This window comes from Peromyscus californicus, unplaced genomic scaffold (genome assembly GCF_007827085.1).
Source record: "Peromyscus californicus insignis strain IS unplaced genomic scaffold, ASM782708v3 Scaffold_4__1_contigs__length_199733344, whole genome shotgun sequence".
Classification (NCBI taxonomy): Eukaryota; Metazoa; Chordata; class Mammalia; order Rodentia; family Cricetidae; genus Peromyscus; species Peromyscus californicus.
This window is the reverse complement of record NW_026294562.1, coordinates 102,369,763-102,396,978: the sequence shown is the minus strand read 5'-3', so window position 1 is coordinate 102,396,978 and position 27,216 is coordinate 102,369,763. Positions and strand designations below refer to the sequence as shown.

The 27,216-nt window shown below is 42.0% G+C and overlaps 1 protein-coding gene across 3 annotated transcripts in view; it reads left to right on the top strand.

Moving 5' to 3' along the window:
• Positions 1 to 27,216, top strand: part of C2cd3 (C2 domain containing 3 centriole elongation regulator) — a 118,350-nt gene that overhangs the window by 20,208 nt on the left and 70,926 nt on the right. For all 3 annotated transcript variants that reach the window (XM_052713991.1, XM_052713992.1, XM_052713993.1), the window contains 9 exons: positions 4,732 to 4,864; positions 5,711 to 5,833; positions 9,396 to 9,543; positions 14,446 to 14,597; positions 15,345 to 15,566; positions 16,162 to 16,274; positions 19,097 to 19,215; positions 22,189 to 22,311; positions 25,592 to 26,083. In XM_052713991.1, the coding sequence (XP_052569951.1) occupies positions 4,732 to 4,864; positions 5,711 to 5,833; positions 9,396 to 9,543; positions 14,446 to 14,597; positions 15,345 to 15,566; positions 16,162 to 16,274; positions 19,097 to 19,215; positions 22,189 to 22,311; positions 25,592 to 26,083 (1,625 nt within the window). The remainder of the gene's footprint in view (positions 1 to 4,731; positions 4,865 to 5,710; positions 5,834 to 9,395; positions 9,544 to 14,445; positions 14,598 to 15,344; positions 15,567 to 16,161; positions 16,275 to 19,096; positions 19,216 to 22,188; positions 22,312 to 25,591; positions 26,084 to 27,216) is intronic.

Below are 27,216 nucleotides of genomic sequence, written 5' to 3'. Positions count from 1 at the left end.
CTTACATTGCAAGTTTGGATATAAGGGTAAAGCTTTTCTTACAGAAATGTATTAGTCCTTGTCTGGCCCTAAATAACATAAGGCAGCTAGAGTAGTACCAAATTCATTTCACATTCTAAAAACTGTTATTTTTCATGGGGACATTTAGTGTGCAGGTGATCCTTATTGCTTAAGACTGGGAGTTCAGTTCTGTTGCAGTATTTACAGTACTACAGAATACACAGATGTAGAAGGGAGACAGTTTGCTCATTTGTATGTTACTTTTCTCAGTGCTGTGATCGAGTGCACTTGGTAAGGCTGGTCTTGGATTATGGCTTAATAAGGAATATTGTCCACCCTGGTAGTAGGAGCATGAGGCAGCAGACTGCATTGGGCCCTGCAGCAGGAAGTGGGGCCAAGGCTATAGAAGTTCAAGTCCTGCCCTTAGTGGTCCACTTTGTCCAGCAAGGCCCCATTTCCAAGTTCCACAACCTTCCAAAACAGTGCCACCAGCTGGTGACCAAGTGTTCAAGCACATGAGCAAGCATACGAAAGATATTCACGTTCAAACCCAATAAAAAGTGAAGGGGAGCAGCGTGTATTACCTCCGATCAGGGAGCAGTATGCTGTTAACTATTATTTCTGTGACATCAGGAGCATGACAGGAATGTGTATTCACTCCCATAATAACATTTCCAAAGTAGTTATCTGTACCATTTGTAAAAATGTCTTATAAATAACTACTTAGATACATATTTTATATTATTAGGGACATGTGGTCTTATATATTCGCGATGATTAGAATCAGACCCCGGGCCTTCTGCATGCATAACATACACTATACTATTGAACTATTTTGTTCAAATCTTTTATCTTTTATCAAATGTCTTATGAATCCCTGTTTTTAAATATATACTGTAGGGCTAGGTGGTGGTGGCACATGCCTTTAATCCCAGCACTCAGGAGGCAGAGGCAGGCAGACTCTGTGAGTTCGAGACCAGCGCCTGGTCTATAGGGCGAGATCCAGGACAGGCACCAAAACTATACAGAGAAACCCTGTCTACAAACAAACAAACAAACAAACAAACAAACAAAAAATATATATTTTTTTCTATATAATATTCCAGGGCTAGGGCTTAATAGTTAAAAGCACTTGCCATCAAAGGAGACCTGAGTTCAATCCCTGAAACTCACGTAAAGGTAGAAGGAGAGAACTAACTACTGAGGGTTGCCCTCTGACCTCCACATGCACACCATGGCACACGTGGTCTGCACTCACACACATACACCACATGTATACATACAATAATAATAAATACATTATAATAGTAAATACATTATACACATACACTCTCATGTGCACACATGCTCTAAGTCATTAATTTTAGTCTTTTAATTTAAAGAGTTCATTTACAAGGAAGAAAACTCTCCACTACACTTAGCACTTAATCAGCCTCTACCTGGACTGTTGTATGGACTTATACCCCAGACTCTGAGGAAGGCATTTGTTCATTAAATAGGCATTTACCCAACACCTACCAAATGCCTGTGGCTCTTCTATGTGTCAGGGATGTAGCAGTTTAAGTTTTTCTTTAAAAAGAGCCTGTCTTAGGAATCTGCTATTCTAGATGGGAAGACAAACTGGATAAATAAATACTGTATGGCAGTGCAGGTAAATTAAGCAAGGAAGATGAGAGGGGAGGATGCTAATTTTGCATAAATTGGCAAAGTAAGACCTCATTAAGAAAGTAACAAATGGTGCTGGAGAGATGGTTCAGAGGCTAAGAGCACTGGCTGCTCTTCCAGAGGACCTGGGTTCAATTCCCAGCACCCACATGGTGGCTCCAACCATCTGTAATAAGATCTGGCGCCCTCTCTGTCATTCAGGCATACATGCAGGCAGAATACTATATACATGAAGGAAGGAAGGAAGGAAGGAAGGAAGGAAGTGTTCTAAAGGGGACTAGAAGCGTAGCTCGGTGGTAGGACAGTTGCCTGGCATATGTGAGTCCCTGCCGTCACCACAAGGAAGAAAAGGAAAGAGTCCCAGGTAAAAGAAACACTGAAAGAAGTTTAGCCTGAAGAAGCAGCTGCCCCTCTGTGAGCATCGCTGAGTTACATACTCGCTTCTTGCCACGTGTTTTGCATACAGAATTTTATCATACGAGGTAGAGATGGTTAATCTCACTTAAAGTTTTTTACATTTATGTTATTTATATTTGTGAGTGTGATGTGTAAGTGTAGGTACATGTATGCGATGGCGCATGTGTGAAGGTCAGAAAACAACTTGTAAGAGTTGGTTCTGGGGATAAACTCAGATGATTAGGTAGTGCAGCAAGCACCTCTCCACTGGGCCATCTCACTGGTCCTGCTAACCGCATTTTAAAATGGAGACATGAACTAGTAGTTAAGGAGAGCTCCTACCCTGTCAAAAATGGCAGCCTCCTCTCTTAGACTTTAAGGCTAAGGCCCTCTGCTTCATCTTACTGTAGGTTATTATCTATGTAGGCCTACCTGTGCTTTTTAAAGTTAAGACTATGCTGAACAACTATTCAAGCCAAGCAAATATACCAGGCACAATTTGTTCCTTTCCATAAGAATTACTAGGGTAAGTGGATTTAAAGATGAAATAAAGCCAGGTGGTGGTGGTCCACACCTTTATCACAGCACTTGGGAGGCAGAGGCAGGCTGACTTCTTTGAGTTTGAGGCCAGCCTGATCTACATAGTGAGTTCCAGGACAGCCAGGGCTACATAATGAGACCCTGTCTGGGAGAAGAAAAAGAGGAGGAGAGCAGGAAAGTAGAAGAAGTAAGACAAAGGGTGGCTCGGTGTGATAGTCCAGTGGACAGTGACAGAAGAGGAACCCTTCAGCAGCTAGTGAATTCACGGCTGCAACTGTAAATGGCAGGAGTGCACTGGACGGCCTCTGAGAGTCTTACCTATTGGATTCAGTCATCTAATATACAGTTGGATATGATTTTTGTAATAGGGCTTCATAGCCCAGGCTGGCCTCAGACTTAACTGTGCAGCTCAGAATGAATCGTAATGGAAGTATCTGTGTTTTCTGATGGTCTTAGGCAACCCCTGTGAAAGGGTCGTTTGACCCCTAAAGGTGAAGGTCACACGGGTTGAGAACTGCTGCTGTAACAGGTCTATGCCCATTGGCACCTGGGAAATGAGTGTAGGAAACATTGTCCTGCACACACATGAGTGCCATTTCAGTGTGGGAAAGAGTCCTCAAGTTGTTGTGACCAGCTTCTTGAGAACCTGAGACATTCCTATTGTCAAGCCTGAAGCTTGGAGACCATTTTTCAAGGATGGCTTTCTCCACAGTGAAACCAGTTGGAGGCCAATGTGTGAAGAACTTGAGGTCTGGTTCCTCTTCCTTGTTTTCCTTACTGTTTATTCCCTTTTACAACCTGCCTCGGAAGAGTATGTAGGTGACAACTGCCCTCCAGGTACCCGTGGCTGAGTAAACTACTCTTGAAATGTTGGCATTCAAAGAGAAATTTTTATTCTCACAGAAGAAAAAGAAGCTCAATTCAAGTATCAGAAAGCAAAAATAAGGGGAATCGGGGAAAAAATCAGAAGCTATATAGGTACAGTAAGATATTAATAATAACTAATGAAATAATTATGATATGGTATATTAAAGTTGTCAGTACCACTGTTCTTGTGTGTGCGGGCCTTTATTAGGTAAAGTAAGGGTTACTTGTAACACAAAGCTTGAACTATCACAGTGGTAATTCTGAGTAATAAAATAGCAATTGTGAGACTCAAAAGCAGGTAGAATATTCAGTGTGGCCAACAGTAGACAGAGGGGTGATTTATGTCCAGGACACAGTAGAGTGGATTAGGATTTCATCTCACTAGTCAGAAGAGCAACAAAACTTAGGGAGTATACATTCTCGACTTAATTGTTTGACTGGAATTGCAGAAAGTGAAACAATAGATAGTGGGGTGCTTACAGTATAGTGGGGTGCTTACAGTACGATACAGGTGTCATATGTGTGTCTGGGCAGGTTCCTTACCATCTCAGGGGAGTGTTGAGAGAATCCAGTGAGCTGATACATAAGATACTGAGAGTGATGCCTGGCACATGGTTAGGGCCTAATAAATGTCCATTGCTATTGTTAGTGCTGTTATTACCTAAGGGATGGGGTGACTTTTACTTATCAAAAATTGGAAGCCTTGGGTTTCATCTCAGTTTTTCCATTATCCTGCTGTGGGACCTTAGATGAGTCATGGACTTCATTTTGGCATTCTTTGTTCATAAAAGTATAAATTTAGAATAGATTGTTATAGTTATGACTGGTTTCCAGAAGTTTAGCTGGAATAGTTGCCAGTGTTTTTTTTGGGTAAGAGTATTAAAACTCTTATAAATAAGAGAGTCAGAATAAGGTATCTGGTTATGAAAATAAGTCATAGGCACCATTAACCTCATGTGTAGACAGCAGCTGGGAGAGTTGGGTGGCTGGGACATAACAGCTCCCACAATAAGATCAGTCTCTCTGGGATAGAGCGTTCACTCATTGATGTAGCAGCATCTTCTAAACACAAGGTAGAAGCCAAGTAAACAACAGTTGTTAAGCGAACATCCTCTAGGAATTCTCGGGCTGTTGGGAGAACAGACGTAGAAGCCGCTACAGAACCTTGTAGCAAGTCATGCATAGAAGAACAAGTTCTGTGACTATTGGAACCCTTCCTGCTGGATTTCAGGTGCTTTCGTTTTCTGTTTTTACTGCCTTCAGCTCTATTAGAACAGGGCAATAAACTGAGAAATGCCATGTTGATTTCTGCAATGAACTCGAGCCCAGATACTAGCATGCTGCTGGACAAAGTTCCTCCTCCTCTGATGGAAGATGCTTTCCAGTCATCAGTGCCGTAAGTTAGGGGCAAAAGCGCACCCCTGCAGCTCGTTTCTTGAGTTGTTGACTTACCTACTTTTTTGTTGTTATGAATGGAATAATTGGAAATGTTCATCAAATAATTCTTTATATATATATATATATATATATATATATATATATATATATATATATACCCAGAGGGGGGTGGTGGCACCCACTTTTAATCCCTGCACTGGAGAGGCAGAGGCAGGAGTTTGAGGCCAGTGAATTCCAGGACAGCTAGGGCTACACGGAGAAACCCTGTCTCAAACAACAACAACAATAATAATATGCTTTTTTAAATTTATTTTTATTTCATGTGCATTGGTGTTTTGCCTGCATGTATGTCTGTGTGAGGGTATCGGATCCCCTGGAACAGGGGTTAGACAGTTGTGAGCTGCCATGTGGGTGCTGGGACCAGAACCTGGGTCCTCTGGAAGAACAGCCAGTGCTCTTAACTACTGAGTCATCTCTCCAGCCCTCAGCAAATAATTCTTAATGTGGTGAACCTACAGCAGAAGGTACTCAGAATCTGTCACCTAGCATTGGGGTTTGCTAAATGTATAAATGGATACATTCTTTGCTCTCTAATCTGGAATGCTTATATATAAAATGAAGATTTTTTTTTCCCTCTCCCTTCAGAAGTGAAATGGGATTCTGATATTGGGAAGAACTTTGCAAAGTGTAAAGTTTTATATACATTTAAGACAGATAAGCCTAAAAATGTTAAATTTTCTATGTCAGACTCGTGCTTTCTACTCTTTCTTAGCTTGGTTAGGATTTAAATTTTTCCCATCTGTCAGCCATTCATGACAGAGTTTTTTTCACACCTTGGAACCAGGAACTTGTCTAAGAATCAATTTAAAGACCACAGTGATGACCACCTCCTCCCCCTGACTGAGAATTTGTTTTGTAAAGATGATCCAAAAGCTGACGCCAGAGCCATACAGCTGCTGTTAGGCAGGTAAGTGCTCTTAGCTGGCTCTCCTCCATTGAAAACTTCTTCCAGTCACTGAGTACGTTGTTAGTAATACTTCCTTGGCTGAGTCCTTTCCTGGTCCTTAAACTAGGACTGTTTGCCTACTGAACAAGAAGCCTTTCCTTTCGGCTTTATTCACACACTGGCCGCAGCCCTCCTCTCTGTCCTGTCTCCCCACTCTTCACCACCCCTGGCAGCTGCTGTGATGAAGGGAGCAGGAACCTTAACTGGAGTCAGGTGGAAAGCTGCTTAGCACTGTGGCCTTGGGCAGTTATCTCAACTACAGAGGCCCCAAAAGAATTTGCTAGTTTTGCAAAATTTCAGTGAAGTTGAGAAATTCTGTATATAAAGGAGTTAGCATGGTGTTAGCACATACATGTGCACTAAAACCAGACTCATCATGTATTGTCTCTTGAGGAACTACTATAAACATTACTGTCTTGGAGAGGTTAAAAGCAATATGTTATGCATACACAAGAAACATGTTTTTAAGAATGCACACTTGTTTAAGGTTTATTACTTTGGGGCGGGGTTTTGTTTTTTTTGTTTTGTTTTGTTTTGTTTTGTTTTGTTTTAAGAGAGGGTTCATGTAGCTCAGGGTAGCCTTGAACTTGCTGTGTGCTATGTGACTGAGAATGACATTGAACTCTGATCCTCCTACCACTGCCTCCCAAGTGTTGGCATTATAGGCATGCACCACAATGCCTGGCTTTTCCACTTAGTTTAATTTGGTTAAAATTTAAGCTTATAGGAAAGTGGCAAGACATATGACCTTTGGTCTGTTGACAGAGGACTTTGACTATTACATTAAAGAACTTGAACTTCATACTAAAAATGGGGTGGATACCAAAATATTCTGAGTGGAAGAGTAGGAAGATCCCAGTGGAGATGGGAAGAGAAGAAATGAAAGTTAAAATCCCAGGCTTCTATGATAGCAACTGTAGAAGAAGGCAGGGAGTAAAGCACAGCCAGCCCCTGGGAGTTCTGCTCTGTCTGTGTGTCCTAATGACTGAAGTTAAATCCTCACTTGAATGTGAGACAAGGCTCTGAAGGTGGTTCGCGTTTGAGACTGTAAGTCTGTACAGGCCCTAGATCCGTGGGTGCCAAGCACAGCTGAGGGTGGAGGTGAGGGCCACGCTGAGGGAGAGGAGACTGAGCTAAAATGAGTCCGTGGCATGATGGCTGCCCGCCAGCCTCAAGCCCCCTTTTCCTTCTTGACTCCTAAGCACACTGGCAGCCACACTCCCTCCCAGGCCAGGTGGAAGTCGTTCTGGTCAAGATAAAAGAGGTTGAAACACACAAACTGGCCCTTACTCAACAAAATGATCCAGCTCTGTCCAGGTGTTTGGTGATGAAGCCACAGTTATCAAGGGCCTCCTGACTCAGCCTGTGGATTGAGCTTCTAGTCGGCATTGAAGGCCTAGATTTGAAGACATGAGGAATGCTTCCAGCATGTACACAGAGAACAGGAACAGTAGAACATTGAGAAGAGAAAGGGAAGGAAAAAAGTCCCAAAAGATTTAACAAAAAGAATGAAATGGGAAAATATGAAAATAAAGTTTAAAATTGAAAATTAACATTTTTAGAATATTCAACATCTAGATAATTGAAATTCCAGAAATTATGTTTAAGAAAAATAAAGGAATCGTGCTGAGAGTGGGCTTGTCTTGAGGCTAACAAACACAGATAAAATTCAACACTACAATAAGTCATAAACAGGTAAATTAATTCAAAGAAATCATAATTGTAAAAAAGGAAAAATCATCATCTGCAGATGATTATTTTCCCTCTGAGAGACATTTCTTGGCCTGCTATTGCCTTAGTGGAACTGAACATGGTAACTAAGTTACCATGAGATCTGGGCTGCCCATCAGGAACTGGGTGTTATCTGACCCAGTTCAGACCCAAGGTATCAGAGGACTGCATACTGAGCAGCAGAGATCTCTGTAAATTTGTATGCAGAGTAGGTGGCAGGCAGCAAAGAGCTATGGTGGACAGCAGAAACCCGAAATAAAGTTCTCGAGAGGGCTGGAGTGACAGCTAAGCTGTTAGCAGTACTTGTTACTGATGCAACCTGTGTTGCTTCCTAGCACCGACATGGTAGCTCATAACCAGCTGTTAAGGAAGGTTCCAGAGGCTATGGTGCCCTCTTCTGACTGCCACAGGAACATACTAGGTGCTCTCTTAGGGTTTTATTGCTGTGAAGAGACATCATGACCATGGCAACTCTTATAAAAGAAAACATTTATTTGGGGGTGGCTTACAGTTTCTGAGGTTTAATCCATTATTGTCACAGCAAGAAGCATGGTGGCATGCAGGCAGACATGGTGCTGGAGAGGTAGCTGAGACTTCTGCATCTAGATCCACGGACAGAAGGAAAAGCACGTCACACTTCCTCCGACAAGGCCACACTTCCTAATAGTGCCATTCCTTATGAGCCTATGGGGGCCATTTTTATTCAAACCACCACAGGTGCAAATACATACGTACAGGTAAACAGAGACATAAAATAAAAAATTATTTTTTAAGAAGATGTTATATAAATGAATACCAGAAATACTTTCAAAAAGAGAGCAGTTTTAGTTGCTAAGAGGCCAGCAGATGAAGAAAGGCACTTGCCGCCAAGCCTGACGCCTGGAGCTGTCCCTGGAGGCCACGTGGTAAGAGAAGTTGTCCCGTGTGTGTGTGTGCACATGCGCTCCCTCCCTCCCTCCCCTCTACTTAAATGTAATAAAAGTAAAAAAATCTGAAGTAATGTGCAAACATTGTAGAAATTTTAAAAAATGGTAGCTAGCTTAAAAAGGAAGCAGAGAAATAATAAATACATGAGTCGGTGATGAGCATGCACTGTTTAATAATATTGCTGCTTTATTATTAATGGATGTTCATTAAAATATTGTTCAGTTCACCAACATTAAGTATTAGTTACTATAAGAAAGAAAAATGAAAAAAGATAAATTGTTCCTTAAAATATGAGTTTATAGTTATTTACATACTTACTTCCTCAGTTTATAAACTCCTCGTAGTGTTTTATTCATTTTTGTTTGTTTGCTTTGTTTCTTAAGACAGTTTCTCTGTGTAGCCTTGGCTGTTCTGGAACTCAGTCTGTAGACCAGGCTGGCCTAGAACTCACAGAGTTTATTCAATTTTATATCCAATGTGAAATTAATCATGTCATAATAATTCCAAAATACATGTGTTTGCTTAATTGAAGAAGGTATTTTTGTGAATTAGCCATCTTTTTCTCCCAGCTAGACCGCAGACATGACAGGAGCACAGCTGGACCTAGATTAGCCATCTCCATGGCAACCATAGCACATAATAGCCAGCAGATAATTGCTGAGAACACAATGTGTGTCAGGGTTTTGAGTACTAGTTGACGTCATCCCAAGAGAGGAGATAGAGCTGGAAAATGTCACCCAGTAGTCTGTGGAGAGTGAGTCCTTAGCATACTGTCTTTCACATGTTAGGAAGTTTTACCAGCGAGAGAGAATAGTTCCACTGAACGTTCTGTTAAAATCTTTGCCTTTGTTTTTCTTATCTCCAGTGCTGAATTATCCCAAGGTCACTTTTGGAATGGATTAGGCTCTCCTCCAGATTCCCCATCTCCTGGGAGTGATGTGTATTGCAGCAGTGACCCGAATGACCCTCAGTATGACCAGAGTCTCCTGGAGAACTTGTTTTACACAGCGCCTGTAAGTCATTGAATCTGAATGAAGTTCTACAAATCGGGGTCACAGCATTTAGTAGCCACAGTCAGGATATTTGCAGGAAGCTATTCATTTTACGTATACCTTATTTAATAATAATGATAGCCGGAGGAAGAAAGTGTTTTCATTTTACGGAAAAGAGACAGGCCGTGACACTTGAGTCTGTCCCAAGGATACGTAGCAAGTATCATTGCCAGAATCAGATTCAGATTCACCCAAGTCCAGAGCCTGTGTTGCAGTATGTCATATGGCTTCATTAGCGCTCTTCTAAGAAACAGCTAATACAGACATGCCTCTGAACCCACTCAGTATCTGTTCAGAAAGGTCCAGAAACATTTCTACTCACAGGTGACAAAACTCTCTTTTGACGTGTAAAATAGGGAGTTCTTTTCAGGTAGTTCTGCTTTATTCCAACCTTTTTTATGTCAAGCTGCATGATCTGGTTTAGCATCTTCTAGACCGATGGTTCTCAACCTGTGGGTTGTAACCTCTTTGGAGTCATATGTCAGATATTTACATTATGATTTAAAACAGTAGCAAAATTACAGTTATGCAGTAGCAACAAAAATAATTTTATGGGGGGGTGGTCACCACAACATGAAGAACTGTATTAAAGTGTCGTGGCATTTGGAACCGCTGTTCTAGATGCTATGCACAATGAGCCTAATCGCTTTCCACAAGTTATCCTGGAGGTTGCTGTCATGCTCCTCATATAAGTCCGTCGTTTGTTACTATAACAATACTGAGAAAGGCTGACTTTATAAAGAAGAGAGATTTATGTAGCTCGTGGTTTAAAAGGCTGAAAGTCTAAACAGCACTGGCAAAGCTCTGGTAAAGATCCCTCTGGCTACACCGTCTCAAGGTGTATATGAGAGAGGGATCATCACATCACCAAACAGGAAGCCATGGGGGCAGTGGCTGGGGTCCCATCATCCTCCCTTCTTAAGGACTTGTTCTAACAGAACTAAGGATCTCCTCCCATGAAGCCTGACATCTTAATGGTCACCGAGGGCCAAGCTTTCAACATAAAAAGCTTTTAGGGACATACTCTAACCATGTCCAGACCATCACACTTGTGATTTTCCCTTTTTCTATGTCAGGAAAAAAACAAAAATGACTGAAACACAAGGTAGTTTATTCTGGCCTGATAGTACGTTGGGGAGAGCTGCCCAAGTTGAGACAAAATGGGGGAAAATTATCTGATATTGCCAAGCAGGAGCATAGGCAGGCAGAAAAGGTTTTAACAGACTTGAGAGTTTTGAAAGGCAGAGAAATGGGCTGTCTTAAAGCAACTTGAGGAGGAAAAGATTTATTTCGGCTTACAGCTCATGGCTTACATCTTCTCTCACTGAGGGAAGTCCGGGCAGGAACTCAAGCAGGGACAGTGGAGGAACACCACTTCCTGACTTGTTTCTCATGTCTCTTTCAGCCTGCCATATTATACAACCTAGAACCACCTGCCAGGGGTGGCCTGGGCCCTCCCACTTCAATCATTAATCAAGAAAATGCCCTGTAGACTTGTCTGTAGGCCAATCACACACACACACACACATACACCCCACAAAAAAAACAAAAAAACAGCACATGGGTATAGAAAGAAGGATCTATATTAAAAAAAATTAAAAAGGATGTTGGGGATATACTTTTTCTGTGTGGTGCTGGTGATTAAAACCTATGGCTTTGTGTGTGTGTTAGGCAAGTACTCTACCACTTGACTATATCCCAAGTCCAAGTATAAGTGTTTATGTACTGCAAGAAATCCAATTAACTAAATGAGAATTTGCAAGAGAATAGGGAAGTTAGCACTGGCCTAATGTAGACAAGGCCTTGAGTTTGAGCCCCGACACTGGGAAGAGAATTGTGTGGAAAATTAGTTCATAGAATAGACGGGCACACTGTGACCAGAGTGAGGAGCTTTTCATGGCAGGTGAGGTAGAAATGACAGGATTTAACCAGATGAGGAGCAGATTAGAGGGCAAGTAATCCAAAGCAGATAAAAAGCTTTTGGGGTCTTGGAAAGGGAAAGAGAAACAGAGTAAAAGGTGGAATTCGCATCGAGAAAAAAAGAGTTTGAATTTGAAAGACACTAACTGCTAGGATCCCAGGACTTCCTGCCTCAGCAGTCATCTCTGGTAACTGTGTTATGTGTGGGATAAAGAAGAAAGGGTCTCTTTGCTACACACTTATTTAACTAGTGTTCTGTGTGTGAAGGCCTTTACATGTTGTCTGCCATTAATTATGAACTGTACCAAATGTTTTTAATTTACCACTTCATTTACTTCTTTTACTAGAACCATGAAACAGTATTCTCTGTCATATACCATGAAAAACAGCTTAGATAGTTAAATACAAGGAATTTAAATACTTAGAAGTGAAATACAAGGAATCTGGCCTGTGGTGATATACACCTGTAATCCAAGCACTAAGGGGTCTGCGGCAGGACCCAAGGTTCTAGGCCTGCCCTTACAAAGCAAATTCAAGGCTGCATAGTCAGACTCAGTTTTAAAAATAAAAACATTGTAAGCTGTTAAGAAGCAGAACAGGAATCCTTGCCCAGACATTCTGGCAGGACACCTGTGTTCTTTTGCTGGCCCACACTCTCTTAAGTTTTAAACATGGCTTTAGAACTCTACCCTGACTTCCCTGCCTGACCTCATCTCTCACTTTGGCCTTTACTCACTGGTGTCTCCAGTCTGGCATCCCATCCCACTCCTCAAACACACCAGCTGCTCCTGTACTTCCCTACTTTCTCCTCCTTCTGGTCCTTCTACTGAGAATATGGAAATGTTCTTAGCCATCTAGTAAACTGCATTCTTCAAAAGGCACTCTATGAGGAAACCATCCTGACTCTCCCAAGCAGAGTTTAATGCCCACAAGTTCACAGTGTCTTGTACATAACTTTTATTGTACATCTCTGATGCAGTTCTTCATAAACAGGAACATATCCTATCTTTATTAGCTGTACAGCAAAGACAATTAATAAATGAATAGTTTAAGGGCACTAAATAATCCCCCCATGCTACGTAAGCAAAGTAACTTTAGAAAAATGTTTGTTGATGGAGACAGTGAACAAGTTGATCATGCAGCATCAGGAAGACCAGGGGTTTAACATGTTCTGCTCCAAAGGCAATGTTTGACATTCTAGTATTGAGTAATAGTCACAGCTTAGAAATGCAGCATTACTGCTCTATGATTTTGGTTCCTGGAATTCCAAGCTTTTTAACAGCCCAATTTGTATTTGCCCTAATTTATTTTAACCTATGAACCTACTTAGATTTTGATTGTCTTGCATCTATTTTATTTTTAGGATCCCATTATGTAGCCCTGGCTGGCCTGGACCTCACTATATAGACCAGGCTGGCCTTAAATGATCGGCCTGCCTTTGCCTCCCAAGTGCTGGAATTAAAGGCGTGTGTCACTATGCCAGGCATCTGTACTCATTTTGAAAAGCAGCCATCCAAGGAAAACCTATGAGCACAAAGCTTTCTACTTTGATCTTTGAGTTAATTCGTCCTCCTTATCATGGGTCAATAAACTATGCACCCCAAAATACTGAAAGATGGGAATTGGAAAAGACAGGCTTGAGTAGTGGGCCTTCCTAAGCACACTGCGTGTTAGATACTGCGTGTCTTCCTGAGCACACTGTGTGTTAGATACTGTGTGCCTTCCTTCCCGAGCACACTGTGTGTTAGATACTGTGTGTCTTCCTGAGCACACTGTGTGTTAGATACTGTGTGCCTTCCCGAGCACACTGCGTGTTAGATACTGTGTGCCTTCCTTCCCGAGCAAACTGTGTGTTAGATACTGTGTGTCTTCCTGAGCACACTGGGTGTTAGATACTGTGTGTCTTCCCGAGCACACTGTGTGTTAGATACTGTGTGTCTTCCTTCCCGAGCACACTGTGTGTTAGATACTGTGTGACTTCCTTCCCCGAGCACACTGTGTGTTAGATTCTGTGTTTCTTCCTGAGCACACTGCGTGTTAGATACTGTGTGTCTTCCTGAGCACACTGCGTGTTAGATACTATATGTCTTCCTGAGCACACTGCATGTTAGATACTGTGTGTCTTCCTGAGCACACTGCGTGTTAGATACTGTGGGCCTTCCTCTCCAAGCACACTGCATGTTAGATACTGTGTATCTTCCTGAGCACACTGCATGTTAGATACTGTGTGCCCTTTTGAATCTGAAGCCAAATAATCATGATTCCACCTTCTCTGTTTGTTTTGCATTTTGTAATTCAAGAGGCTAATTTAGTCTATTACAGTAGATGAGTTTTCTCAAAAATGAAATTAAAAGGGGGTTTTTCAACTGATTTCTTTCATGAAGGCAATTTGTGAAATAGAGTCATTAATTTTTTTAAGCAAAATTAAAAACAGAACGAATTACTTAGAGCATGGATAGTGTGGGGGAGGGGGAGACAATCTTTGCACCCAGTTAGGTGACATTGTAACAGCCATTCTGCCTCAAACTATGATAGAAAGACAGACTTCAAAATCATGGAGATCAAAATGTGGATTTCCTCCGTATAGCTAGGAATCACAAACAAGCTGCCTGGCTTTTTCCACTTGTAAAGACATGAACTCACTGCGTACTTGGCTACACATGCTGCTGCTAGCACAACACAGCGGACAGTCAGGACAGTGGTCTCCCTGAGCACTCTTGTGTCTTCTTGTTTACTCTGAATGGACTTAGAGCTTATCTGTGTGACCTGCAGATTATTTTTGTATACCCGGGAACAATGTGGAGTATATCCCTGCTCTCAGTTATCTCTTTAAGAGGATGGTGTTTTCAAAAAGAGTGGCTGCTTGCTTTTGGAGAGCTGATTGTAACTGCTTTCCCTGAAGCGAGCGTCTTTCAATGCCTGCCTTCTGTTTATCTTCCCCAGAAATCTGAAGTCAGCGCCAGTGAGTGCCTCAGTGAAGATGATAGCATGGAACCTTCTAAAACAATGAACCAGTCGAAAGCCTCTGGCAGATCTAAGGTTGTAGGGTCAGGCGAGCACAAGCTGAGGAAGAGGGCAGCTGACAAGAAAAGCAGGTGAGCCTCTGTGAATGCTCAATGCAGGCGGAAGCAGAGCAGGGGCATTGCCGCAAGGGAAACGGCCTGGAGTTGGCCAAGACTGCCTACGTGCTTAAGTTATGTCAGCTCACTGAAGGATTTCAGTCCTTAAAAAGGTAATGCACCACTCAGCAGGCAGAGGTAGGTGGAGCTCTGTGAGTTCAAGGAAACCAGGTCTATGTCTTGAGTTCCAGGACACCCAGAGCTACATAGAGAAACCCTGTCTCAAAAAGTCAAAAAAAAAGGACGGTGCATGAGAAGAGGGGTTATGAAGGAATCAGAATAGTGTGGGTTGTGGTGTGTGCGTGGACCGTGGTCATACCTATATGGGAAATGTGAAGAGGAATACACAAAGTGACATGGCAACAAGATTAGGAGAGTGGGTAACTAGTTAGACTTCCCTCCCAGGATAATCTAATTCTGTAACATTCATTCCTATACTTGTATGGATATCAATCTTACAGTTAAAGAATAGTTGACATACTTTTAGATGAGAACCAGATTCTGATCATAAACACTGTTTCCTAGCCCGGCACGGGAGTAGAAGCAGAATGGGGGTTTCAGACCAGCCTGGGCTACATAGTGAGACAGTCTCAGAGAAAACAGAGCTGTTCCTACACTTGCCTTTGCAAAGAAATACTTGCTGCTCGACCTCTTTCCTCCTGTGCAGCTTGATTGCTCCCTGCTGGGCCTCTAACTCATGCCTACCTGTCTGTGAACTTGCAGAAGTGTGGTTGACGAACAAGTGCTCTCAAGAATTCCAGTACATACCCCGGCGACATCACTAAGTGTGGACAGACTGGCGCTTCTGGGTAGAGTACATTCAGTCAGAATCATCGTTGAAACCATGGGAGTCCCTCCAGATAGTCCACATATGACACCAAGCAGAAAAAGCTTTGCCGGGAAACCACCAAAGCCAGCAGCAGCAACAGCAGCAGCAAAAAAGCGGTATATCTAAATAAGAAAGCGAAATGGCTTTGGGGGAAAGCGTGGCTGACAATAGGAAGGGTGTAACTTTACAATTTGTTTTCATGTACATTTTCAATCAATAAAAGTGATTTGGAGTTCCCAAAAATGAGGGTAAATTTAGAATAAAGAAAGGTGGGTTGGAAACCATTCTTACAGCCCTTACAGTTTTATAGATGCCTGTCTGTAGCATAGCACCTCAGGGGCCGATAGATCAACCTCAGGGGCTGATAGATTGTTCATGTTGAACGTATGGTGGGTGTTCTAAGTGACCTCTGAGGCCATGCAATCCTGGAAATGGGAACTTCAAAGAGAGAGAGGCAGAAAATACATCTACTTTTTGTTTAGTTTAGTTTTAGATTTTTATATATCTGGGTGTTTTACCTGTTTGTGTACCATGTGTGTGTGGTGCCCAAGGAGGTCAGAAGAGGGCATTGGATTCCCTGGCGCTGGACTCATGTGGGTGCTAGAAACCTTACTTGGGTTCTTTGCAAGAGCAACAAGTTCCCTGAATTGCTGAGCCATCTCTCTAGCACCCACCCACCCCACCCGACCCCTTTTCTGTTTTTTCTTACAGCACTTTCTTTGTGGAGTATCACTTTCCTGTGGGCTTTTCTAAAAGTGGACTGGCAAAGACAGCTTTGATCACTGAGGTCGTGCGACTTGCCTCCAGTAAAATCACAGATGGAGGTAAAAAGCGTGCTGGTGTTCTGCTGATCACTGCCCCTGACCAAAGTGCTAGAATTAGAAGTGTGTGCCACCACCCATGGCCTTTTGTTTGCTTTTTAAAATGGTCTCACTATGTAGACTAGGCTGACCTCAAGCTTTCAGTAATCCTACCTTGGCTTCCCAAGTACTGGGATTTCAGGAATGTGCCACATGCCTATCTGTAGATGGTACTGTTTATAGTAATGTTTTAGGGTTACTGTTGCTATGGGAAGAAAGCGTTTATTTGGCTTATATGTCCACATCTTAGCCATCATCAAAGGAAGTCAGGACAGGGACTTAAACAAGGCAGGATACTAGAGGCAGGAGCTGACACAGAGGTGGTGGAGGGGTGCTGCTTACTGGTTTGCTCCCCACGGCTTGCTCAACCTGCTTTCTTATAGAACTCAGGACCACCAGCCCAGGAGTGATTCCACCCACAATGGGCTGGGCCCTCCCCATCAATCACTAATTAAGAAAATGCCCTACAGCCCTATCTTACTGGTCATTTTCTCAGTTGAGGGTCCCACCTCTCCAGTGACTCTAGCTTGTATCAAGTTGACATAAAACTAGCCAGCACAAGTATAAAAGTTTTTTGTTTTTATGTAGTTGATTTTATCTAATGTAGTTGATTTTGTCTGTTTTTTCTTTTGACCCTTATGCTTTGATAATGTCTTTTATTTTATTCTTTCTTGTTGTAAACAAAGACACCAAAAAAATATATTCCTGTAACCTAGTATTACAGTTGCTCTTATTTTTTTAATCACTTTTTTTTTTAATTTAATTTTGCTGTGAAGGTAGATGTGAAGGGCATTAGCAGGTGTGGAAGTTCAGCACACCTTTCAAGAGTCAATTCTCTCCTTCTGGTGTGGGCTCCAGGAATGGAACTCAAGTTATCAGCCTTGGCAACACATGGTTTACCTCTGAGCCGTCTCCTCGCCCTACAGCTGCTTTCCTAATACAGTGTGCTTTGAAGACTGGGTCCTCACTTGGACCATACCAAACACTAACTGTGTGATCTTAGCAGTCACTTTTTGTCTTTAGGCCACTCTTAATATAAATTAGACTATGTATTTCATGATCTCTTTCACCTCTACAAAACTTTCTCTAAGACATGGTTAGCAACTTATACAGATTTCTTCCATTGCCACAGTCATTCAGTACTAAAAAAGACTTTAAGAAACAGAATTATATGAGTGACATAGTAATTTTTTTCTTTTTTTTTTTAAGATTTATTTATTTATTATGTATACAGTGTTCACTTGCATGTGTCCCTTCAGGCTAGAAGAGGGCACCAGATCTCATTACAGATAGTTGTGAGCCACCATGTGGTTGCTGGGAATTGAATTCAGGAAGCTCTGGAAACATAGCCAGTGCTCTTAACCTCTGAGCCATCTCTCCAGCCCGATTGATATAGTAATTATGAGGACATGTGCCCAGGTAGGAAGGAGCAGTCTTAACACCAGACTGCAATAGAATTCAGTTTGTTCACTAAGAACTACTACTGTACCCATAGTCTTTCTATTTGTCCCCTCAGTTGACCTTCCTGGTGCCCAAAAGAGGTATAAGTGTTACCATCCTTTTCCTGGGTTAGCAGCCAAAGAAATTGATCTCATGGTGACTGTTAGTTCCTGGGCACAGGCCTTTTGACCTGTGTGTGGATGAAGACCCATATTCTGCCTAAGAGTAATGAGAAGGTGAGAGTCAAGAATTAAGATTGCCACAAATGAACAGAGAAGAGTAGGTCAAAACTGGCAATTTGAATGAATGAGTACTCAGTGCCAGAATCTCTACATAACTGGGCTGTTGATGAGAGTTCTGCAGACCTATTAAAGATGCCCAGAAGTGAATGGACAGGAAGGAATCTTACAGGTGACAAATGTACCCCAAGTAATAGACCTGAAGCTTGAGCACATCTCCTTTGATTTTATTCTCAGATTTCTTATTTCCTCGATGAAGCTGCATATCAGTGAAGACAAACTAAATACCACTGTCACTTCATCCTGTTTACAGCAGAAAGCCCTGGCTATTCAGAGAAGGCCTCTACTCCACCTGACACAGCTAACTAGCATGAGTAGTTGATACTCCATCTGCATGACAGCCTGAGTGTCTTGTCAGTTAGCAAGAAAATTAGCTTACTTTTATTACTGGAATTTTTAATTTTATTCTTCTATGAATTCATTTCTCTCTCGTCTTCCCCCTAGTTAATCACCTTTTTCTGTTGAGCCACTTATCTACCTGATTTTCAAAAACAGTCATGTTTGCTAGGTCAAAGTAGTGCACACCTTAATCCCAGAATTGGGAGGCAGAGGCAGGCAGATCCCCGTGAGTTCCAAGCCAGCCAGGGCTACATAGTGAGACCTGATCTCAAAATAAATAAACATTTAAAAAAACACAATGTCTGGCCGGGCAGCAGTAGCACATGCCTTTAATCCTAGCACTCGGGAGACAGAGGCAGGTGGATCTCTGAGATCGAGGCCAGCCTGGTCTACAGAGCGAGATCCAGGACAGGCACCAAAACTACATGGAGAAACCCTGTCTTGAAAAACAAAAACAAAAACAAAAAAAAACAATGTCCTGGCCACAGTGAGTTATATGGATAAGTCTCCTTTTATATCCTGGTTCCCGTTTCATGAGCATTTCTCATAGCAAAGCTGAACAATATAACTCCTACAGCCTTTGATTTTATGAAGTCACACTGAATTCCTGAAAGAACTTGAAAAGGGCGGGTGGAGTCAAAGCATGGATTAATGATGGCTGTGGTTGGGTTGTGTGACCTGTGCCTTTTTATCTGTTCTCCTTCACAGTGGTGAAATTCCAGCAGCGATTTGTGTGTCCAATAGAGTTTGGTGGCCCAATGATTGAGCACTGGTGGAATTCTAACCTCACCTTCCAAATTTATGCAAAGAAAGCCCCACAGAAAAAGGTAAGTCATTTGAGCCTTGCCGTTCACACCAGGCATTTTGCTAGATAAACGAGATTTCTGGGCTCAAGTAACACAAATGTTACTATGCTGAATACTATCTTCCAGCACACTGTCAAACCCAATAATGGCAACAGCTCTGTGAATTAAGTACCTTATCGCCTTCATTTCCTAGAAGAAGAAACTGAGACTTGCGTTCAGTGACTTGTCTTAGATTCCCACTCTAACAAAAGCAGAGCCATAGCATCATGCAAGTTCTTGGTCTAGTCTGGTCTGATCTGGGTGTGTTTTGTTTTTTATTTTTGAGATAGGATCTCATTTATGGAACCCAGGCTGGTCTTGAACTTGCAGTCCTCCCTCCTCAGCCTTCTAAGGACTGGGATTGCAGGGGTGTGCCAACCACAGCTGCCAGAGCCCATGTCCTTGACCTCCTGCTATGCCTGTTCACTGCAGGGCAGTGACAGTATCGGTGCAGGCTGTTTCATGTGGGCCTTAGTCCCTAGAGTACCCAGCCCCACCCAAAATAGTAAAACTGTAGGTAGCGATTGGTCAAATAGCTTCCGTTTAGAAAGTTCACTTTGCAAGTGTCCCCTCCTTCAGTGAGAGAGCAACCCAGGTGAAGAGACTCCGTCTCTGGTGTGGATAGGTGAATGCACCCCAGAATATAACAGGACAGACTCAGAAAAATGGCAAAGCAGGAAGAAGAGGGAGTGAAAATCACAGACTTGTTCAGTCGTGAGGAAACCTCAAGACAACCTCAGTTAACATTTTAATATATTTACATTGCATTTCCCTAGACCTAGTTCATGGCTTTTTTCTAATTACAAAAGAATTTCACATTATTTTTTATAACTTGAAAAATGTTTTTCCATTTGAATACCACCCACCAAGAAGGCAAACTTTTCCTATAACCTGGCATGGTGGCACATGCCTTTAATCCCAATACTCCCAAGGTAGAAGCAGACCGAATTCTGGAAGTTTAGAGCCAGCCTGCCTATGTAGCAAGTTCCAGGCCAGCCATGGCTACACAGTGAGACCGTATTTCAAAAACAGAAAACAAAACAAAACAAAAAAAACCTCTGTCACTAAGAAATAGCTATTGTTAACATTGGGATTTTTTACATTTAATATTTGTGTTTAACTTATTTATTTACTTTTATTTAGTGTGTGTGTATGTATGTATGTATGTATGTTACTAGGGATTGAACCTAGGACCTCAAAAGTTGCCAAGTTCTCTATTACTGAACCCCAGACATCTTTTTACTTTTTATCTTGATCAAGCATTCAGTAAGTTCCCAGGCTGGCCTTGAACTCACTTTCGTCCAGGAAGATACCAAACTTTCTATTCTTCCTTAGCCTCCTAAGTAGCTGAGATTACATACCCGTAGGTCTAGACCCTGCTAACGTGTCTTTCAACTGAGCACAATATGTTACATAATTTTGTATGTATTTTTGGGTATTTTTTATTTAACATTGTATCATGGGTTTTTTATTTCATTTTTCTTTTAATAAAATAGTTTTCCACATAATTTTATGTTTGAGGAATTGTATATTTGTATTTATATAAGCCTCCTTGGGGCTATCTTATTGGTATCTGATCTTGTCCTCCAAATCATCTTATATTCCTGATTTTCTGACAGAATGGAGGGTTGGGTTTGGGCGGTGGTCTTGCCCAGCGACTGCCTAAAAGAGGCCACCTTTTAGGTGAGTTTTTCCATGGTGCTGGTTTGGTTCCATTCTGTAATTAGACTGGATGGATACTGTCTTATTTGTCTCCGGTTCTCTAGTCCGTTAGAGGAAGTTAATAGCTTTTCCAGCAGCTTGGCAGTTGGCTGGAATTGGTGTCAATGGCATTCTCAGATGTGGGGGGAGCAGTGGAGACACCTGTGGCGGTGAACTGTTGGGTAAATTAAGTCCACCTAACTTTCTAGCCAGTTGAATTGCTTCTTTCATATTTCCCATTGCCCTTCCACTTTATATTGAGTTAGATCAAGTGTGGGGAAAGCCTGCCTCCATGCAGCTGCTGTCCAGTCTAGTAAAGGGAGGGTTTCCCTCTGGCTACATCTAAAATTGGTTCCAGACCTTCAAATTTATTATTCAACTCTTATCAAAGGTAACAAGTGTTGCTCATATTACTGTAACCCTTTAGTGCCCGGCAGTGGTGGAGCATGCCTGTAATCCTAGCAAATGGGAAGCAGAGGCAGGAGGGGGCTCTCCTGGTGCATAGCAAGTCCAGGACAGACAACGCTACAGAGTAAGACCCGATCGAAAAACAACAAAATCAACGCTTTTGTGAACTGGTTGCTTTGGTGGCTGCCTGTCATACAACTATATGAATATGCTAAAATTGGCTTAATTGTTATATATTATTAGACCAGTGGTTCTCAACCTTCCTAATGCTGCAGCCCTTTATTTAATACAGTGTTGTGGTGACCCCCTGCCATAAAATTATTTCATTGCTACTTCACAACTGTAATTTTGCTACTGTTATGAATTGTAATGTGAATATCTGCTATGTGACCCCCCGGTGGGTCAAGACCCACAGTTGAGAACCACTGCATAGACATTTAGTTGTTTTTGGTTATTAACTACTTTTAACATATGCAATTTATGCATAGCTTTTATTCTAGCTTGTTCATATGACAGCCTTTTGCTCCTTTGTAGCCTCAGTAGCATCAGGCATATCGTGTGATTTTCTTAGTCTTAAGACATTATTAGTTAATGAAGCTTACTGAAGAAATCAGTATGCAAGAAGAACTAAGTTTTAATAGAGAAAGGTGCTTTTTGTAGCTTATGAAGTCCTCTGTAATCTGTGTTTTCTAGGGGAAAACAGTCAAACCCAGAAGGGAAAGCGAAAGCTTTTATGGATATGGTAGCATTGTTGGCCGTGTATTCTCTCACAAGCCATCACAGGCTATCACTTCAGTTAAAGTCCCCCATGGCTCTCCTTAAGCTTTTCTTTCCTTGTTCTGTCAGCCAGAAGTCATTGGATCTGCATCCCTCCCTTTGCGTGCTGTCATTCAGTCAGAGCTGCTTTCTTTCAGTAACCAGCTTCCAGTGCGACAGGAAGATGGCTCGTCTTCACTTGGCCCCCTTAAGGTATGTGGGGATACATCCAGAAAGTCACAGATATTTCCTGAGCATGAACCTGAGCTAGCACTGAGAATGTAGCTGGGAACAGGAAAAGCAGGTCTCTGCAGTGGGAAGGCTTCTGCTGAAGAGCAGTAGAGTGCCTTGAAGGCAACAGACATGTACAGTATTGCCAGGGAGGAAGCAGGAGACGGGCAGACAAGCCCTCTCTAAGGAGCTACTGTCCAAGGTGATAGTTGAAGAAAAAGAGAAGAAAAGTCAAAGCACATATAAAACCCTAAGGATTGTTACCACCGGATAGCAAGCAAGAGTCAAATGATAGAAAATAGAGTTGCACACATAGGAGGTAAGAGTGAAATTCACGTCTTTTTAGGTCAAGGCAGTATTTAAATTTTGGCCTGTGAGCCAAAGAAAAGACACCAGAGCATTGGCGTGACATCTTATTGTCAATTTAAAGTATTTCTATGTAGACGGTACATTATAGGGAGTAAAGGGAAAATGGAAATGCTGAAGCGTTCGTTCTGGAAAGATGCTGGATGATGCTTAGACCAGATTTGCGGCAGGGAAGGAACAAAGAGAGAAGCAGCAGTGTGCACCTGCTGGAGTGAGTGCTGAGGTGCTTAGAGAAAGGCTCCTCCCTGTGTTCGCAGCCTCGGGATGTCTCAGATAGCAGGATTTCAATACGGGGATTAGGTACAGCTTTGTTTGGTATCACATTAAGTTTTCTGGTTTGGTTTTTAAGACAAAAGTCTCACTATGTAGCCCAAGCTGGCCTGGAACTCACTATGTAGTACAAGCTTCCTTTCAAACCTGCAATCCTCCTGCCTCTTAGCCTCCTGAGCACTGGCCACCATGCCCAACTCTAGTTTTTCAGTTTTGGGAATTTCCATACTCATGCCCTAAAACAGTCTCCTCACTCCTAATCACCCAAAGGATAAAGTACAAGGCTTCAGTGTATTACCCACTTCTACTTCACCTTCCGTACCAATAGCCAAGTCAGACAAATCCAGTGCAGGCATGTCTAACCCATAGCCCAACAGGCACATGTCCCAACACAAAACGATAAACTTACTTAAAACATGGGGGGCTCTGTTTGTTTGCTTGTATAGCTCCACTGCCTGATGCTCACTCGTGGATTTTATACATGACAACAAGTGGTGATGTTGAAAGGTTGGATCACTGAAGTGCCATGCTTGTTCATGCTGCTGTTCCCCAAGCCCACCTTGTTTATTGAAACAGGGTCTCCCTTTGTAGCCCAGGTTGGCCTGAAACTAATCATCCTCATCCAAGTGTTAGTTCTCACCTGTTTGGTCCATTCTTGACTACAAAGTTGAAGCCTTAGAAGGGCAATAAATTGGACTGATGAACTGGAAATTGTTTCTGTTCTTGCCCGACAGCAACAGTTCTTAACCTGTGGGTCGCAACCCCTTTGGAGGTTGAGTGACCCCTTCACAGGAGTTGCATATCAGATACTTACATTATAGTTCATAACAGTAGCAAAATGACAGTTATGAAGTAGCAATGAAAATAATGTTATGGTTGGGGTCAGCACACCATGAGGAACTGTATTAAAGTGAAGGTTGAGAACCACTGATCTACATGGTAGGAACTGAGAAGTACTAAACAAGATTGCAACTTGACAGAGAGAGAGCTTGGCTATGGAGACAAGGGTTTCAGAGGAAAACAGTATGCACTCTGTCCTCTAACTCCTTCTTGTAATAACGAGTGACACCTCTGTCCTTCAGATTCATTTCTGTCCTGCTTCTGCTTGCTTTGTTTGATTTTGTTTTTGAGGAAGGGTCTCATCGTAGCTGGCCTGGGACTCACTCCCCCTTCCCTCTCTCTCACTTTCTCTTCTCCCTCCATAGCTGCATAAATAGGTAGTGTAAATGTACACACTTGAACATTTTCTCATAATAAATTACATCAAGCTGGTTCCTAAGTCCCTTCATGTGAATTCCATACATTTCCTGAAAACAACTTTCTATCATACATAGTACTTCAGTTTAAAAATTCAACTTAACATGAGTGATATATTCTATCTACAACCTATACTAATTTCACCAATTGTGTCAATACTTTTTTCCTTTATTGCAGTTTTTTTTTCTAATGCAGAATTTTCCAATTCCCTTTAAATTGAAAGGGTTTCATAGTCTTTCTTATTTCAGTATTTTAGTAATTTGTTTTGTTTTGTTTTGTTTTTCAAGACAGGGTTTCTCTGTGTAGTAGTTTTGGTGCCTGTCCTGGATCTCGCTCTGTAGACCAGGCTGGCCTCCAACTCACAGAGATCCTCCTGGCTCTGCCTCCTGAGTGCTGGGATTAAAGGTGTGTGCCACCACCGCCTGGCTGTATTTTAGTAATTTTTAAGGTAAGCCAGTTATTTATTCTGTACACTGTCCCTCTACTGGTTTACCTAAATTAATTTTTTATTTTACTTTGTTTTTTGAAACAAGGCTTTATTATATAGTCTCAAACTCTTGATCCCCCTACTTTAGCCTTCCCAAGTCCAGGAATGACAGGGGTGCTCTAGCTAACTCAGCCTCCATCATGTTATTAAGATCATTATAAAATGGTAGTTTCTTTCTTGTTGTTTTTGAGATAGGGTCTCACTATGTAGTCCTGGCTGTCCTGAAACTCATTCTGTAGACCAAGCTGACCTCGAACTCACAGAGATCTGCCTGACTCTGCCTCCCAAGTGCTAGGGTAAAAAGCATGCCCCACAACACTTAGCTTAAAGTGGTGATTTCTAACTTCATGTTTCTAGTGCTTTTGTTTTTATTTTTTTCTCCAGTGCTGGAGAAAAAAGTGTGGACTTGGAGCTTTGTACCCATATGTACTTGCTCTACCATAGAGCTACCTCCAGCTCTCTGAGCATTTACTGATTGACATTATTCTGCACAATGATAAGGAGGAGTTACTGTCCCTTTAATTTTGTGTTAGTGTGAACTGACAAATTCTTACATTATTCAATAGGTTATATAATCTGTTGCTATTACTAATTCTGACTTGGCCAGTAGGAGCTTCTTCAGCAGGAGTCTGTCAATTATACATGTCTTCATCATTTTCTTAGCATTTCCTTATTTTTCTGGTACAAGATGATTTTCTGGGTCATCATATGCTGGTAAGTAATCTGTCTGGCTCCTGTTAGTCTGGCAAATTGACATATATATATGTCTGTTAGTATTTGAGGATGGGTGGATGAGTTCATTCTTGTTTGCTATCAGCTCCAAAATTCTGATTCCAGTTCTATGAGACATTCTTACTGCTGCTTCTCCTTTTGTGTTTCTAGGTCACCATGGAGCTTGTCTTAGGCAACAAGGATTTCACTGGTGTCAGTGCTAAGTTAAGCAGCAGCACCCAACATATTCCACTTTCTGCTGCTCCAGGTCTAGATACGATACTACCAGAAACACTCCAGGATACAACCTGTACCAAAAATCCACAGAACTCAAATCAAATTCATGAGGAAACTGCAAAGAAAACACAGAATTTAGTGCTCCCCAACCCAAAGTCCACAAACCCTATAGCCTCAGATTCCTCAGGCTTCATGACTGTGCCGAATCACAGTTTAGTCCATCAAACAAATGGGTCAAGCAAAGACAATGCTTTACTATTACATGTACTGTTGATGGTGCCAGATGGGAAAGGTTTTGTTTCTGGAGAGTCAGAGAAACCACCACCCTGCAACGTTTATATAAAGTGCAAGCTCTTCAGCACAGAGGAAGCCACAACGTCTGCCATCTCGTGGGGCACAGCACAGCCTGTCTTTAATTTTTCTCAGGTAACTTTGTGTGTTTCCTGTCCGTTTGTGGTTTATAGGGCAGGAGACAAATGTCTCCTAATCATGATTCTGACTTAAGTGTAGAGTGTTCATACTGAAGAAACTTTGGGAGCTGTCAGTGTGCTGTGTTGATGGGAAGAACTGATACTGCCCAAAGTTTGGATCTCTGTTTGTTTCTGTCTGTCTACCATTGTTCTGTTTGCCTAAGTTCTAGCGTCTATTCCTTCTGCTTCTTTTAGAACTATCAGTTAAACTCCCCACCTTTCTCTTATCTCTAAGCTCTTCGGTTTTTTAGTTATCTGTTTTCTCTCATTTATTCTCTGTTTTAATATCCATCTCTTGATTCTTCTGTAGAATTTAGTGCTGGTGCCTTTTTTTTAATGACACTGATGATTGAACCTAAGGCCTTGCATGTGTTAGGCAAGCACTCTACCACTGAGCTCCATCCACAGCAAGCCACTCTGGTTTTCTTCCTGACTCGTAGCTGATCACATTCAGTCTTCAGGCCAAGAGAAAACCTGGCTCATTTTCCTTGGGAAGGTTTGGGTATGTTTGGCAGACACCCTTCCATTAGGAAAAGGGTGGAGGCCCAGCACATTCTCCTTCCTCTCTAGCTTTAACTGTTAGGCCCCCACTTGCTGCTCTTGCTGAATTCTGATCTCCCTATTCTCCAATGGACACACGCTTCAGCTTCATTCTGTGAAGGTAACTTCCAAATCTGCACTTCTGTGTCGGTCAGACGTTTCCCTCCAGGGTCGGCTATGATTGTCGGCTGAACAGCAGCACCTGGGTTCTCTAAAGCACCGTCACACTACCATTGCCTAGCATGTCCCAGATAGTAAGTAAGGATGTGCAAATGAAAGAATTCAAAGATGGCCTACCACTTGCAGTCCTTCAAATAGGTGGCCTCTTGCCACTACTATTAATTGGATGGAGCTCCTCTTAGCTGTAGATCCCTAGTTCATCTACTAGCTAGCTTATTCTAGAATAATTTTAAATGAAAAATCCAGATGAACAGCTGGCTTTGTTACTTGCTATGACACATGTTAAACAGGAGGTGTTTGTTTGTTTGTTTGTTGCATTTGATTTATTTTATTAAATGTTGTCTAGACACTGAATTAGCAACCCTTTGA